This window comes from Drosophila elegans, unplaced genomic scaffold (genome assembly GCF_018152505.1).
Source record: "Drosophila elegans isolate 14027-0461.03 unplaced genomic scaffold, ASM1815250v1 contig_149, whole genome shotgun sequence".
NCBI classification, from domain to species: Eukaryota; Metazoa; Arthropoda; class Insecta; order Diptera; family Drosophilidae; genus Drosophila; species Drosophila elegans.
In genome coordinates, this window is record NW_024545513.1 from 11,490,334 (window position 1) to 11,502,582 (window position 12,249).

The window sequence follows — 12,249 nt, forward strand, 5'->3', positions numbered from 1 at the left end:
ATCGTTGAACTGAACTGAAAACTGCGTTTCTGCTCGTTTCGCACATAAAAATTAATACGCATTTTTAATCGCCGACAGTCCGGTTTACTCTTCAACTCCTCAACTCTTCAGTTTAACTGATTTATGAAAGGGAGTTGCTCTTGTGGTCGGTAGTTCATAAAAATTTGTCAATTTAATTGAACTTACAATTTTTAGAATTTTTTCGCTCACATTTAATGGGAAGCTTTCGTCATTGTCGTCATTGCTGGCTGAACTTTAGAATTTTTATCATGATTGAAATGGGCATTGCAAGCGACATTTCACAATGGCACATTGAATAGCAAAATAAAGTAAAAAGAGAAACTCAACCTGGACTGGTAATAAAAAAATACTGAAGATGGTTTGAAGGCGAGGTCATCCAGTGGGAAATAACTCAATTTTGATTGAAAGTATTTTTCATTAAAGGCAATAAGAAGGTGACAAGAGGGAAAAATATAATTTGTAAACTTTTTATATTACAAAGCTAAATAAATTCGATATACAAGTGAATATCCAAAACCAAGGTTTAAATCCTTTATAAGACTTACTGGTCTTTGTTGTGGACACAAGATGTACATTAATGGCCATTAAGAAACACCTCCCAAATCAATTACTGAACTTGATTACTGATCAAATCGATTAGATTGGTTCCTTATCGATCCGAAGTATGTCCGCTTCACATTTCGACAATATCTCCCCTCCTTGTTTTTATTACTTAATGGCAATTCCGCTCTGTAAATGTATTTTTTGCATTCATTTACGAGACTAAACGATCACTTAAGCGGCGAATGCCCAATCATTTCCATTCACAATTATCCGCACATTGTTGCCATCACTCAGGCGGCTTTTCAATTTGGTCATCCATTAGCTTTTATTGATTTTCGTGCAACATTTTTCTAATTTGCAGTCCCCCAAAACGAATGCTAAAAAGATGGCCAGCGGCACTGGCATAAAAAGTGGCGAAAGGGGGGGCTTAACAGGGGTCTTTAAAGCAGAGATCTTAACCAACCTTGGTGGCAAATATCGACTGCCTGGGTGGTCCAACATCCACGGGAGCAACCATCATACCATCTTCATCCAAGTGAAGTGCTCGCCTCAAAAATCAACTCAATTCGCTGGCATGTAAAGCAAATGAGGCGCGTTTTATGCAAAAAGAAAACGAACCACAACGAAAACGAAATGAGAAAAATAAAAAGAAAAACCAAAACGTAAAAAAAATAACGAAAGTGAAGTAAATATCAGGGAATCGAAGTCTTAAGTACTCTTACACTGAATTCAAGTCTCTGCAATAACATTGGGTTAGAAGTAACACAACATTATAAACTATAATTGTATTTTAAAAAGAAGTTAGGATATAGTAGACCATACTGAAAATTTTTAAAAAATATTAGGAATCTAAATTTTTTTATAAGAATCCATTGTGTGCTATAAATGGGAAACTCATTAATAACCTTTTGGATGAATAAAAAAAAGATAATGATTTAATGGATTTTCATAAACAAAAAATCTTTATTATTATGAAACATATTGAAAACAAGTTACATTTTTGTATATTCTATATTTTTGTTTATAAATCAATTGAAAAACAAGTTTGCTCATTGCAATCTAAATTTATTGACTATATTATAAATAGGATTTCTTTGAGAACTGGAATTTCTATCGACTACAGTTTTAAGTTTTGTGTCATGAATTGAGTACCCATTCAGAGGGTATAAAGCAGATTGAAAAACAAGTTGGCCATCGAGATCGCGACCATCAACTGAGTACAGTGATGGCTATCGATCAACGCGTGGTTCTTTCCGAGATTCGTTGCCTCCGATTTTCGACTTTGACTCCGACTCCGAGACCTCTTGATTGCAATGAATGGTCCAGTGAAGCATAATCCTTCACCGATCTGGGGGATCGGACCCACAAAAAAAAAAACAGTTACAGAACCGCGTGCGCACTAATAACAAACAATTAGTAACTATCAGCACTGGCATTAACGGTGTTCGGGTCTCTGGATTTTTGGATTTTTGGGTCTGACTTACAATGTGGGTCAGTGTCCAGACATTTCATTAGGTTACAAAAAACAAAACTGATACAATGTTGGATACACAGGAAAAACGCCGTTCAAAAATATTATTTGTTATTATACTTAATCTGACATTCATTTCTCGAAAAATGCTGGTATTGGGCTCCAAAAGGATACGTAAAATCATGAAATTAATCATTATATCAAAACACTTTATTTCTCCGTGTAGCAAGTGTATTGAAAAAATGGAGAAAAATTTATTTACACCACTTTCTTTGGCGAAGGACTCTGTGTGCGGTGGGTCCTTGTTCTTGGGCCCTTAATTAGTAGTCTTCTCAAGCGATACAGATCGCTCGAGCGGGGCGCGTGTCCCTTTTTTCCGTGGCTTCTGTGTCAATTAGTAGCCGCATTTCCTTAACCCCCAACCAAAAAACCTCAAGGGTTAAGACTTGTCAACTGCTGCGGTAGGTGAAAGTCGTAAAAACCCGAGGACATTAGTTATGCTCGTAAAAGAGTGCGTGTTAGTTAGCTGGTGGATCTACAGCATCCTTCGGAAAAAACCAGGATCAGTAGCTGCTTTAGTAGCTAAGTAACATTAAAGTAATCCCGATAGCATCACTTGGTCGAAAGTTACGACTTGGCTAAGGGGTTTGGAAATTTGGCCTGGCCTGCGTGTGTCCTTTATCAGTGAAAACAAATTTCTCCAGATATGGTTAGAGAGTTTACTAATTGTTGGGATGACTCACAAGGAAGTGGTCACAAAAAGGGGAAGCTGCTTTGTTAGATAAAAAAATACTGTGTGGGTTAAAATGAATTCAAAAAGAACAAACTAGATTGTAAAAAATTTTAAACTTGTATTGGAAATGCTAATTTCAAGTCTAATAAAGACTTAGTACTTCGTTTAATCTTCAAGAACTCTTAAATTCGACCGAGGAAGCATTCATAAATAAGCCACAACTAACTTGAATATCATTTCGGAACCATCTGCACTTCCCAGAGAATCCCCAGAAATCGCTGTTTTAAAACCCCACCTACCCAACCAGAATCCCAACACAAGTCATTGGGCAAAGCAAATAAAATTATCTCATTACAAATTATGCCCCCAATGCCGGAGTGGATTGAAGCAGGAGGTGGATATGGATACCGAATCCGTGTACGAGTCCCAAAGTCGGAAATTCTGAACTCAGAGGAGCACGAGAGCAGACGCTAAATAGATTATGTCAAATGATCGAAATCACATCATAAATTCACGTGGAGGATGAAGTGCAGCCGCGGGCGGCGGAATATGAACGCATCCAAAATCAAATAAGCCAGGGCGGTACAGTTGTGGGCGTGATCTTAACCCCCTGAGAGCCCCCCTATTCACCCCCTTTTAACCGCCATGGAAAGCACTCTTTAACACGTTTTTAAATGGAATGACTGCAGCGAGAGTCCCAATTGCCCGGCATCGATTATTGTTTTGCATGTGGCCGAAACTGAAACCGATATGGGTTCCCCTTAACCCTCTACCGACCCCCCTTAACCCCTCGCTGCCGACGGCGCTTTGAAGCTGCACCTTCGATCTCTCCTCCAAGTCAGAATCCCAAAAGTCTGATAACGCACCACGAGAACCACCTCGAAAAAAGAACTCCAAGGAGGTGCAGAAGTTTTAGCGAAAACAATAAAATATTGATCGGACTGCACAATAAATTCAATGCCTAAGTACAGAGGCACTCGGGGGTTATCCGGGGATCGGGAAAAGGGAGTCGGGTATCGGGATTCGGGATTCGGGGGACTCCCTCACACTTTGCGTGCAAAAATCGATCAGCGCGAAATGAAATTGAAGTTAAAACGCAGCGCCTCGAGGTCCGAGGGCCATATAGCATGCCCAAGATATATATCTCCAACTCCCAGCCAACAGAACCAAAAGTCTGCACCCACTCCAATGGAATTTCACTGAGAAAAATGTATGCCTAGTTTTTATACCATCATGAACTTCGGGGAACGTCTCTTCCTCATGATGAGCTAATATTAAGTAAAAAACTGACAAAAGTATGGAAATTGGCAGAAACAGAAATTTATTTGACAAAATGCTCAAGTTATGTTACCCGTGAGTTAATTAATTGTTGGCAATATACTCGTATATAACAAATCCACACTCAATACATTTAAAACAATATTAATGTTATCCAATAATTTGCAAAAAAAACTTTTTTAAAAATTATAGTTAAAAATTTTACTGCAAAGTAGCTAAAACTTGAGTAATATGACATTAAAGATTTCGTTTTTCCCAGTGTAACCCCAGTTCACAGCGGGCCAATGACTTCCACGAGCTTCGCCAGTCGGCATTTGCGTGTGAAACTCCTTTGAAATTGGATAGACCCGAAAAGCCAGTGAAAAACTCACAGAAATATCCAGAGAAAAGACATTGTTCGGTTGACACATTTTTGGGCAAAGCGAAATCAATTTGCGAATGGTTCAGTGAATTTGTGATCGCCACCGTTGCAAGTAGCATAGTGTAAAAAATTAATTTGCCTTGGCACACAAACTCATCATCGGTTTTTTTTCGGGGTACGGTGTGTGGTGCATTTCGCTTCGGGTGATAAATTTTCAATTTGTTTGACTTGAGCGCCCACGCAAAAGGATCAGTGGATATATATACAGTTGCGGCTGAATTATTAGTAGTCCTATAGAGAAAATGTCAAATCGAATAGGTCGTGACTTCAATAATATAACCGGTTTTGTAAAAAGTAAAAATTTTTTTATAGACACGTATTGGTTCACTACTAAATCAATAGTCTCGACAAATTGTCAAAATTATAAGTTAATTGCAATATTAATATTAATTGCTTGACTTAATAAAAAAACTCAAAAAATAATTTGTATAAGTATAAAGAAATTGTTGAAAATCAACAAATAATCAATAAATTTATTTTGGATTCATGGATTTTATATCAGTTTTTAAAAAAAAAGCAGATATCAGCTTAAACTGCTAGTGTTATTTTTTTGTCCGCACCTGTATGTATATATATTGACTGTATAAGATCGGTTGGTAGCGCAACTAATCCAAGTTGACACTGCCGCACGGGCGACAAAGAGGCCTCATCATGGCCCATTGTGTGTAGTGCAACATTAGGTCATGGCTAATCAAGTGGCTGACACCTACATACATTCCATACTGTATATATACTACCCGTCGAGGACCTCTGCTGTGTCCTTTGACCTTTCTCCGTTGCCTCAGCTCTCTGTGCATACATTAAAAACAATAACTCTTTGTTTTCCGCCTGGCTTTCTTCATTCATCGTTGGTACGTCTTGGTGGGTCTAGTTTTTAAAGGCATTACTTTGGGTTTCTAGTCCTGGTAAATCCATAAATATTCCCACACCTTTAAGCGGACCACTGACATCTTCATTAGCAATGGACAGCCAGGCTAATTAACATTTATACAGTCCGGATCCATAACAAATTTGCCGGACAGGAAGTGATTTCCATTTGAATACATTATCTTCAGAGGATATCTATGTTTTGTTAGTGACCAAACTAAAGAATTTTTTTTTTGTCACATGAAAATTTTTTTTTTTTAGATATTTGTTACACATTTGTTTTGCTTAAGTTAAATAAAATTAAGATTAAGTTTGTAAATCGTTTGGTGTTTTAGTTTACATTTCTAGCCGGTCTTAGGTTAAAAGACAATTATTTTAATAAATAATTGTTCCTGAGGTAGATCAAAATATTAAATAATTTAAAAAAATTGAAGTAAACGCTTGTTACTCAAAAAAAAAAAAGAAATCTTTATTTTATTCACTGATCTTTCTTAAGCTTTCTGAATCAAACAATATTTTGTATTATTTATTGAACACGCATTGACAATATGACGTATGTATGTACAATGTCATGAGTTCATGATAACGAAAAATAAAAATAGACTTCTGGTATCCAAGGAAAATATTGTCATTTCCTCGAATTTTCGATCAAGTCTTAGCAAAGGGTGACTTTTTAGTGATCAACGCACATTGAATCATGATTTGATAAAAAACAGATAGGAAAGTTAAAGCCAGTTATCGCAATGAGTAGGTTAAATTTAAAAATATATATCTAGGGGAAAACTGATAAGGGAGGTAAGCTTTAGGACAAATCTTGGTAAATGCATAATTAAACGATAAAGAATAATTTATATATATATAAAGTTGTTGTAAATGAAATAGTATGCAAGAACTCCTAAATAAATAGTTTAAATTAAACTTCTTAAACTTGAATTGACAATTTATTTTAATTTAATCGAAAATTTTTATTTATTTCTCGTTGAAAATGCATTTAATGCCCAACTTGTGGAATTCTTTCACAAGCGTGGATATAAACCTTTAGTTATCTAGCCAAGATTTGTAAAATGCTTTGATTGATTAACGTACAATCGCAAAAACCACACACACGACACTGTTATCGGTATCGGTAAGCTCCTCTATTTATTTTTTTCTTTTTGTATGAGAACCTTTTTTATAAGAACCCAAACTGATAGTGAAAGCCCAGTTAGTCGTGTTTTTCGTTCGCTATCGAGAACATGGCTCGTTCCGAAATAATAATTTTGGCCTTTTTGGCCGGTGTTCTGCTCCTAGATGGCGTAGCAAATGCTGCACTACATCGTATACCCATCCAGAGATCGCCGCACTACAAGCGAAGCCACAAAAATATCGTAGCGGAAAGGGATTTTATTCAGCAGAAATATAATCTTAACTCAGCCAATGGTTATCCGATGGAGCAACTAACCAACTATGAAAATTTACAGTACTACGGAAATATTAGTATTGGAAGCCCACCGCAGTATTTTCTGGTACAATTCGATACCGGCTCCTCGAATCTTTGGGTTCCGGGAAGTTCGTGTTTAAGTTCAGCGTGTGTGGATCATCGGAGGTACTACGGATCGGAGTCCAGTTCTTATGTGGCAAATGGAACTGGCTTCTCGATAACCTATGGAACTGGCAGTGTTTCTGGTTATCTATCGGTGGATTATGTGGGCTTTGCTGGCCTGACTGTCCAGAGTCAGACATTTGGCGAGGTCACCACCGAGACTGGTACCAATTTCTTGTACGCCTATTTCGATGGCATACTAGGTATGGGTTTTCCCGCTCTGGCTGTCGATGGAGTTACTCCGACGTTCCAGAATATGATTAACCAGAATCTCGTTCAGCAACCCGTTTTTTCATTTTTCCTGCGGGACAATGGCACTTCCATCAATTATGGTGGCGAACTAATCCTGGGCGGTTCGGATCCATCGCTTTATAGCGGTGATCTCACCTATGTGGATCTCATCCAGGCGGCCTATTGGAAATTCCAAACTGATTCGATCACAATCGGAAATACTATTATTAGCATTAACGATGCAGCAATAGCGGATACTGGAACTTCTTTGATTATCGCTCCTATAGCGGAATTCGATCAGATTGCTGGAATTTTTGGTGCCAATGCCGATGGTCTATTTCAATGCAACAATCTGAAGTCGATTCCGGATCTGGTGATCAACATTAATGGCGTAGGATTTAGGATTTCGGCCAAGTATTATGTCGTCCAGGAAGGAGAGTTCTGTTCCCTGGCCATTCAATCGATTAATCAGGACTTTTGGATTTTGGGCGATGTATTTTTGGGGCGTTTCTACACTGAATTCGATGTGGGCAACCAAAGACTGGGATTTGCTCCGGTGAATTCCGCGGTTTCCCTAAATCTTTTGGGTCTAGGGAACATGTTTTTGGTGGCATGTGGACTGTGGACTTCCAAGAAAGTATTCTTTTAAATTATGAAAACTGCCCTTAAATAAATTTGAATCTTGATATGGTTAAAATTTTTTTTTTTAAATCACCATTCCTAGTGTTAAGAAAGTTGTGACTGTACAAAAAATTGAAATAAATTGATATTCAAGAGTGCTATTTCGCTTATTTATGAATCATATCTGGTTAGTCATGTAGAATACCATGAATCATTGATAACTTTTTAATTATCTTGACCAACATTATCTGATTAGAAGTTAATGGGGTTGCAAAAGTATTTTGTTAACAAAGATATGTATTTTACCTACGCTCCATATCTCTTTACCTAGACCAATCTCATAAGTAATGTAGATATCACGAACTATAGATAATTATTTTGTAACCATAACCAAAATTATCATAAGCTAGGGATTAATATCCATAACTGACCTAATTGAGTTGCAATTGGAGTTTGAAGTTGGGAAGGGGAAAGAGTTTCAGCGACTGATTCCTTTGGGTCCTCGGAGTTCGAATCAATGTTTTTTTTTTTTAGCTCCTCGTGGAGATCGGTGATCGCAAATTGTACGAACCTAATTGGCCTGTCGCGTGATTTATTGTGAAAAAAAGGGGAAAAAAATGCCGAGGGGACGTAAAAACAACTCGATCCGAAATTGGAACTCAAACTCAAACTGAAGTGAATTGAAGTGGAACTCAATGAGCGCATTATTTATGTGATGTTATTTTTTGTGCTTTAACCGTGGATTAGGACTCGCTTCTCCCACACGAAACGCACCCGGTGGTCGATTCCCATCACAATTACGACCCAATGCACTGGAAAAATATATTATATAACATACTAACGTCGAAATTTTAAGTTTTTACTCCCAATATTAAAAAAAAATACATATTTAATAATGTGATTATGTAAAACAGTATTACTCTTATAAATAATCTTGTTTTTATACAATTAATAGTATTTACTTGTCAAATTTAAACCTTTTCACATTTGTTCCTTTAAGTTAGATTTTATCAACACAAATTCGATGAACTTTGATTGCATTTTCTTCTTTTTAAATTTGTGTCAAGCTGAATTTTATATTTAAAGACTCTTTTGGGTCAATGATCATTTTATATTTATAAAAGTTGAAAATGTATACTTTTTTTCAAGTGTACACTGCAAGATCGATCTTTAATGAGCGATATCGAGCTTAAAATTTATTGACCCGACAATTGCATCAGCGGCCGACGCTCATCAAATATCAATAAAATATCATTTGTTGCAATTGCGTTTGGGGATCGAATCGGATCGGATCGGTTTCTATATCGCGGCAAGAGACCACCGGCATTTGACCCCCAGATGAAAGGTGAAGAGAGGAGAATCCCGAGGACTGAAGACGGGGCAATCTGTCTCATTAGCTGCAAAATCTCCGCCTGATTTATGGCCCAATCGATCGTACGATCCTTGTTCTTTCGCTGTTGTTAGTCGGCCAGATAAATCACATTAAAATATTTCACAAGTGGACTCGGAATCGGTATCCTCTGCCAAGTTGTTTGGCTGACAAATCTCTAAACGGAATCAGTTAACAACTTAACTAATGATAATCAATACGCATTTAAACAGCAAACAGGGTTCGCATATCGTATCGATAAGACCGAAAAAGAAAAAAACCGAGGAAAGGACCCAAGAAATAATCTTTGATAACGGCTTTGTCGCTTCGCACATCTGCAAATTGTTGAAGAGTCCAATAAAAAATGTTAGTGGAGTCTTAAAAAACTACCATCCAAGTAAAAATATTAGTAGTGTTGTGATGATTAAATGAAAATAATATTAAAACAGGGAACATTATTGATACTTTTAATACTTGCACTAGTTTAAATTATTTATATATAATATATGACGCGAATAGTAAATATAATGGTGTTATAAAATATTAAAATACACTAAAAGTGTGGAATGCTAACATTTTGCATAGTGTGTTTTCTTTTTCTGGTTTTTTTCCCGTTTCCCTTACGTTATGTATGCGCGTGTGTTTAATTTCAGCAAAAATGCAAATTAAATGTAAATGAAATGCAAATAAGATTTGCAACTATTCTAAAAAAGTCTTTAAATTATTTTGAAAGTTGTTTTCCGCATTTCGATTATTTATTTGATCGCAGACCTTTTGTTTTACTTGTAATAAATTAGATACAAATGTGGTTCTTCAAACACTTTTAAAATATATTTAGTGTAAAACCGTAGAGCGATAAATCTAAAGTTTGATCTTGCCAATACAAGTTATATTTTTTTTATTACACGATCCAGCATGTGTGTGCATTAAAGTTCGCTCAGAATCTATTAATTCCAATTTAGATAAGCTACTGATAGATTTTGCAAGGAAATAGAAAGCCCCACCTGAGATATCGATTCTTTTAATCCCCAATTGTAATTATGAAATTGTTTATTATGACCGGGAAAAGTGTGGCCCTTATAAGTGAGAGATAAATCAAGGGGATAACGGCGATAAACAGCGTTTTTCGCTGGGGATTCGATTCGCCAGCGTCTTCGTTTTGCTTCGTAACACAGAGAAAAAAAGTCGAAAAAATTCGAATTCTTTTGAATTAAAAAACCGATGTTTTACTTGTTTTGTAAAATTGATCTATGTATGTTTAACTCATTTTAAACCACATTGAACCCATTGACAAGCTTACGATTTGCAATCAGTGATAGGTTAGAAATTTGGTTCTAAGTGTTGATAATGTTTTTTTTTCATGTGTACGATTCGATTCGAATCGAGGCGATCCGAAATCGGGTAGTTATGACGGAGGGGCACTATGTGAAATCATTTGGGGACTTGGGTAGTGGAGCACATCGATAAGGATAACTAGTTTCGCGGCCTGCTGCCTGGTTGCGACCTAAGTGATTACAGTTTATGAGTTATTGTAAGGCAGCGGACACATGGCACTACCATCAGATATTATTTACTTTAATCTGCTGCATCGGTTCGAGCTTAATTGCAAAAGGGCAAAAAGGGGAAAAGTTGCCGCGCTGCCCTGTCACGCATGCGGCACACTTTTGCGCCCCGAAACTGTGTAATTTGTAGCAATTTAGCTTGAAAGCCAACTTGCAACTGGCAAAACAGTCGGGGAAACTGGGTCAAAGTTTTATAGTCATCTTTTTGAATCGGCTGAAAGATCGCCATAAATGAAAATGACGCCGATCCATGAGATCGTCCGTTTCCCAGTTGTGTTTTTTTTTTTGGTTTAATTCGGTCTTTTGGTGTGGTGCCACAATAAAAATTTAGTTTAATGAAAGTGTTTTCGGTTGCAGCGATATTTTGATGGCTTGATTGCCTCCGCTGGATTATGATATAGTGCATGGGGGCATAGCTGCACAGAAAGAAAATGAAAGTAAATTGTGTTTTATTTTCTAAAACGCAAGAATTTAATAACCGTTTTCGTCACAAATACAAAAATTTATATACTTTTTTACATAAGATATGTGGTTTTAAAGCTGAATTAAAAGAATATATCAATGGTTGGCGATTAAATAAATAAATAATATTGAAAATTATTACGTACAAAACACGCAAAGAAAAAGCTGTTTTTAAATGTAAAGAATTTTTTCACTTTTATAACTCTTTCAAACTTAATTGCCTATTAAGTCTAAGGATTGGTACTCAATCTTCTCTCCGTGTGGGCATATTACGAGATAAGCTGCCTCCAAGCGCGCTGAAAATCCAACCAAGCAACGATTTAGTTTAGCAAAATTTCCGACCGGCTTTACCTTGGAATTTATGGCATAATTTTGTCTCATCAGAGGGGACAGATATATAACTATGCAGCATCGGTGCAATCATCATCAACAGTAGCCGGCCGAAGGACATGCAACAGGATGTCGATTAAATGGAAAGTTAATCAATTAAAATCGTTTACCCGGATCAAAAGCCAAAAGCTAAATCCAAAGCCCCTTGTCAAGATCGCCACACGCCCATTTAATCGAACCTCGTTAACTGGAATCCGCAACTGGCCATCTCGATTGCCCATCCCCTTCGGTCAAGTGACTTAATTAGCATGCCAAAATGCATCCTAAAGATCGAATCAATCAAAAATGCAAAAACCGATGCAGAAACCAAACGCAACAAAGTACAAACCAAAACTTTCTTTCCACTTGGCTGATGGGAAAGTTTGCCAGCAATTTAACTGGCATGCGCAGGAGCAGGAGCAGAAGCCATCGGAATACCTCTGGAATAACTGGTGATGGATATGAAGGTGGCACCCAGCATTATGACCGAGCTAATTGAAATATTCTTAATCAGATTCCCCCAGCGTACGCGATCTGATGATGAGGTCCCGCGATGCATTTAATCCGCAATTACCAACCGAACGAAGGAATGAACCATCGACCGAACGAGCCACTGGCCACGGTTCAATTTAGCGTTAACTAAAAATAAATCCCAATCCCCAAGATCTCAGGCAAGTGTGCGCCTCGTTAAAAAAGGGACCAGTTTTTCCCAGCGAGTC

The 12,249-nt window shown here is 37.2% G+C and overlaps 1 protein-coding gene across 1 annotated transcript; it reads left to right on the top strand.

The window, feature by feature from the left end:
• The first annotated feature begins 6,538 nt into the window (after positions 1-6,538).
• LOC108137210 (lysosomal aspartic protease) lies at positions 6,539-7,926 on the top strand. The gene has a single exon (XM_017258800.2). It carries the CDS (start codon positions 6,570-6,572, stop codon positions 7,794-7,796), a length of 1,227 nt encoding a protein of 408 aa, XP_017114289.1. The 5' UTR covers positions 6,539-6,569; the 3' UTR covers positions 7,797-7,926.
• Positions 7,927-12,249: the final 4,323 nt, after the last annotated feature.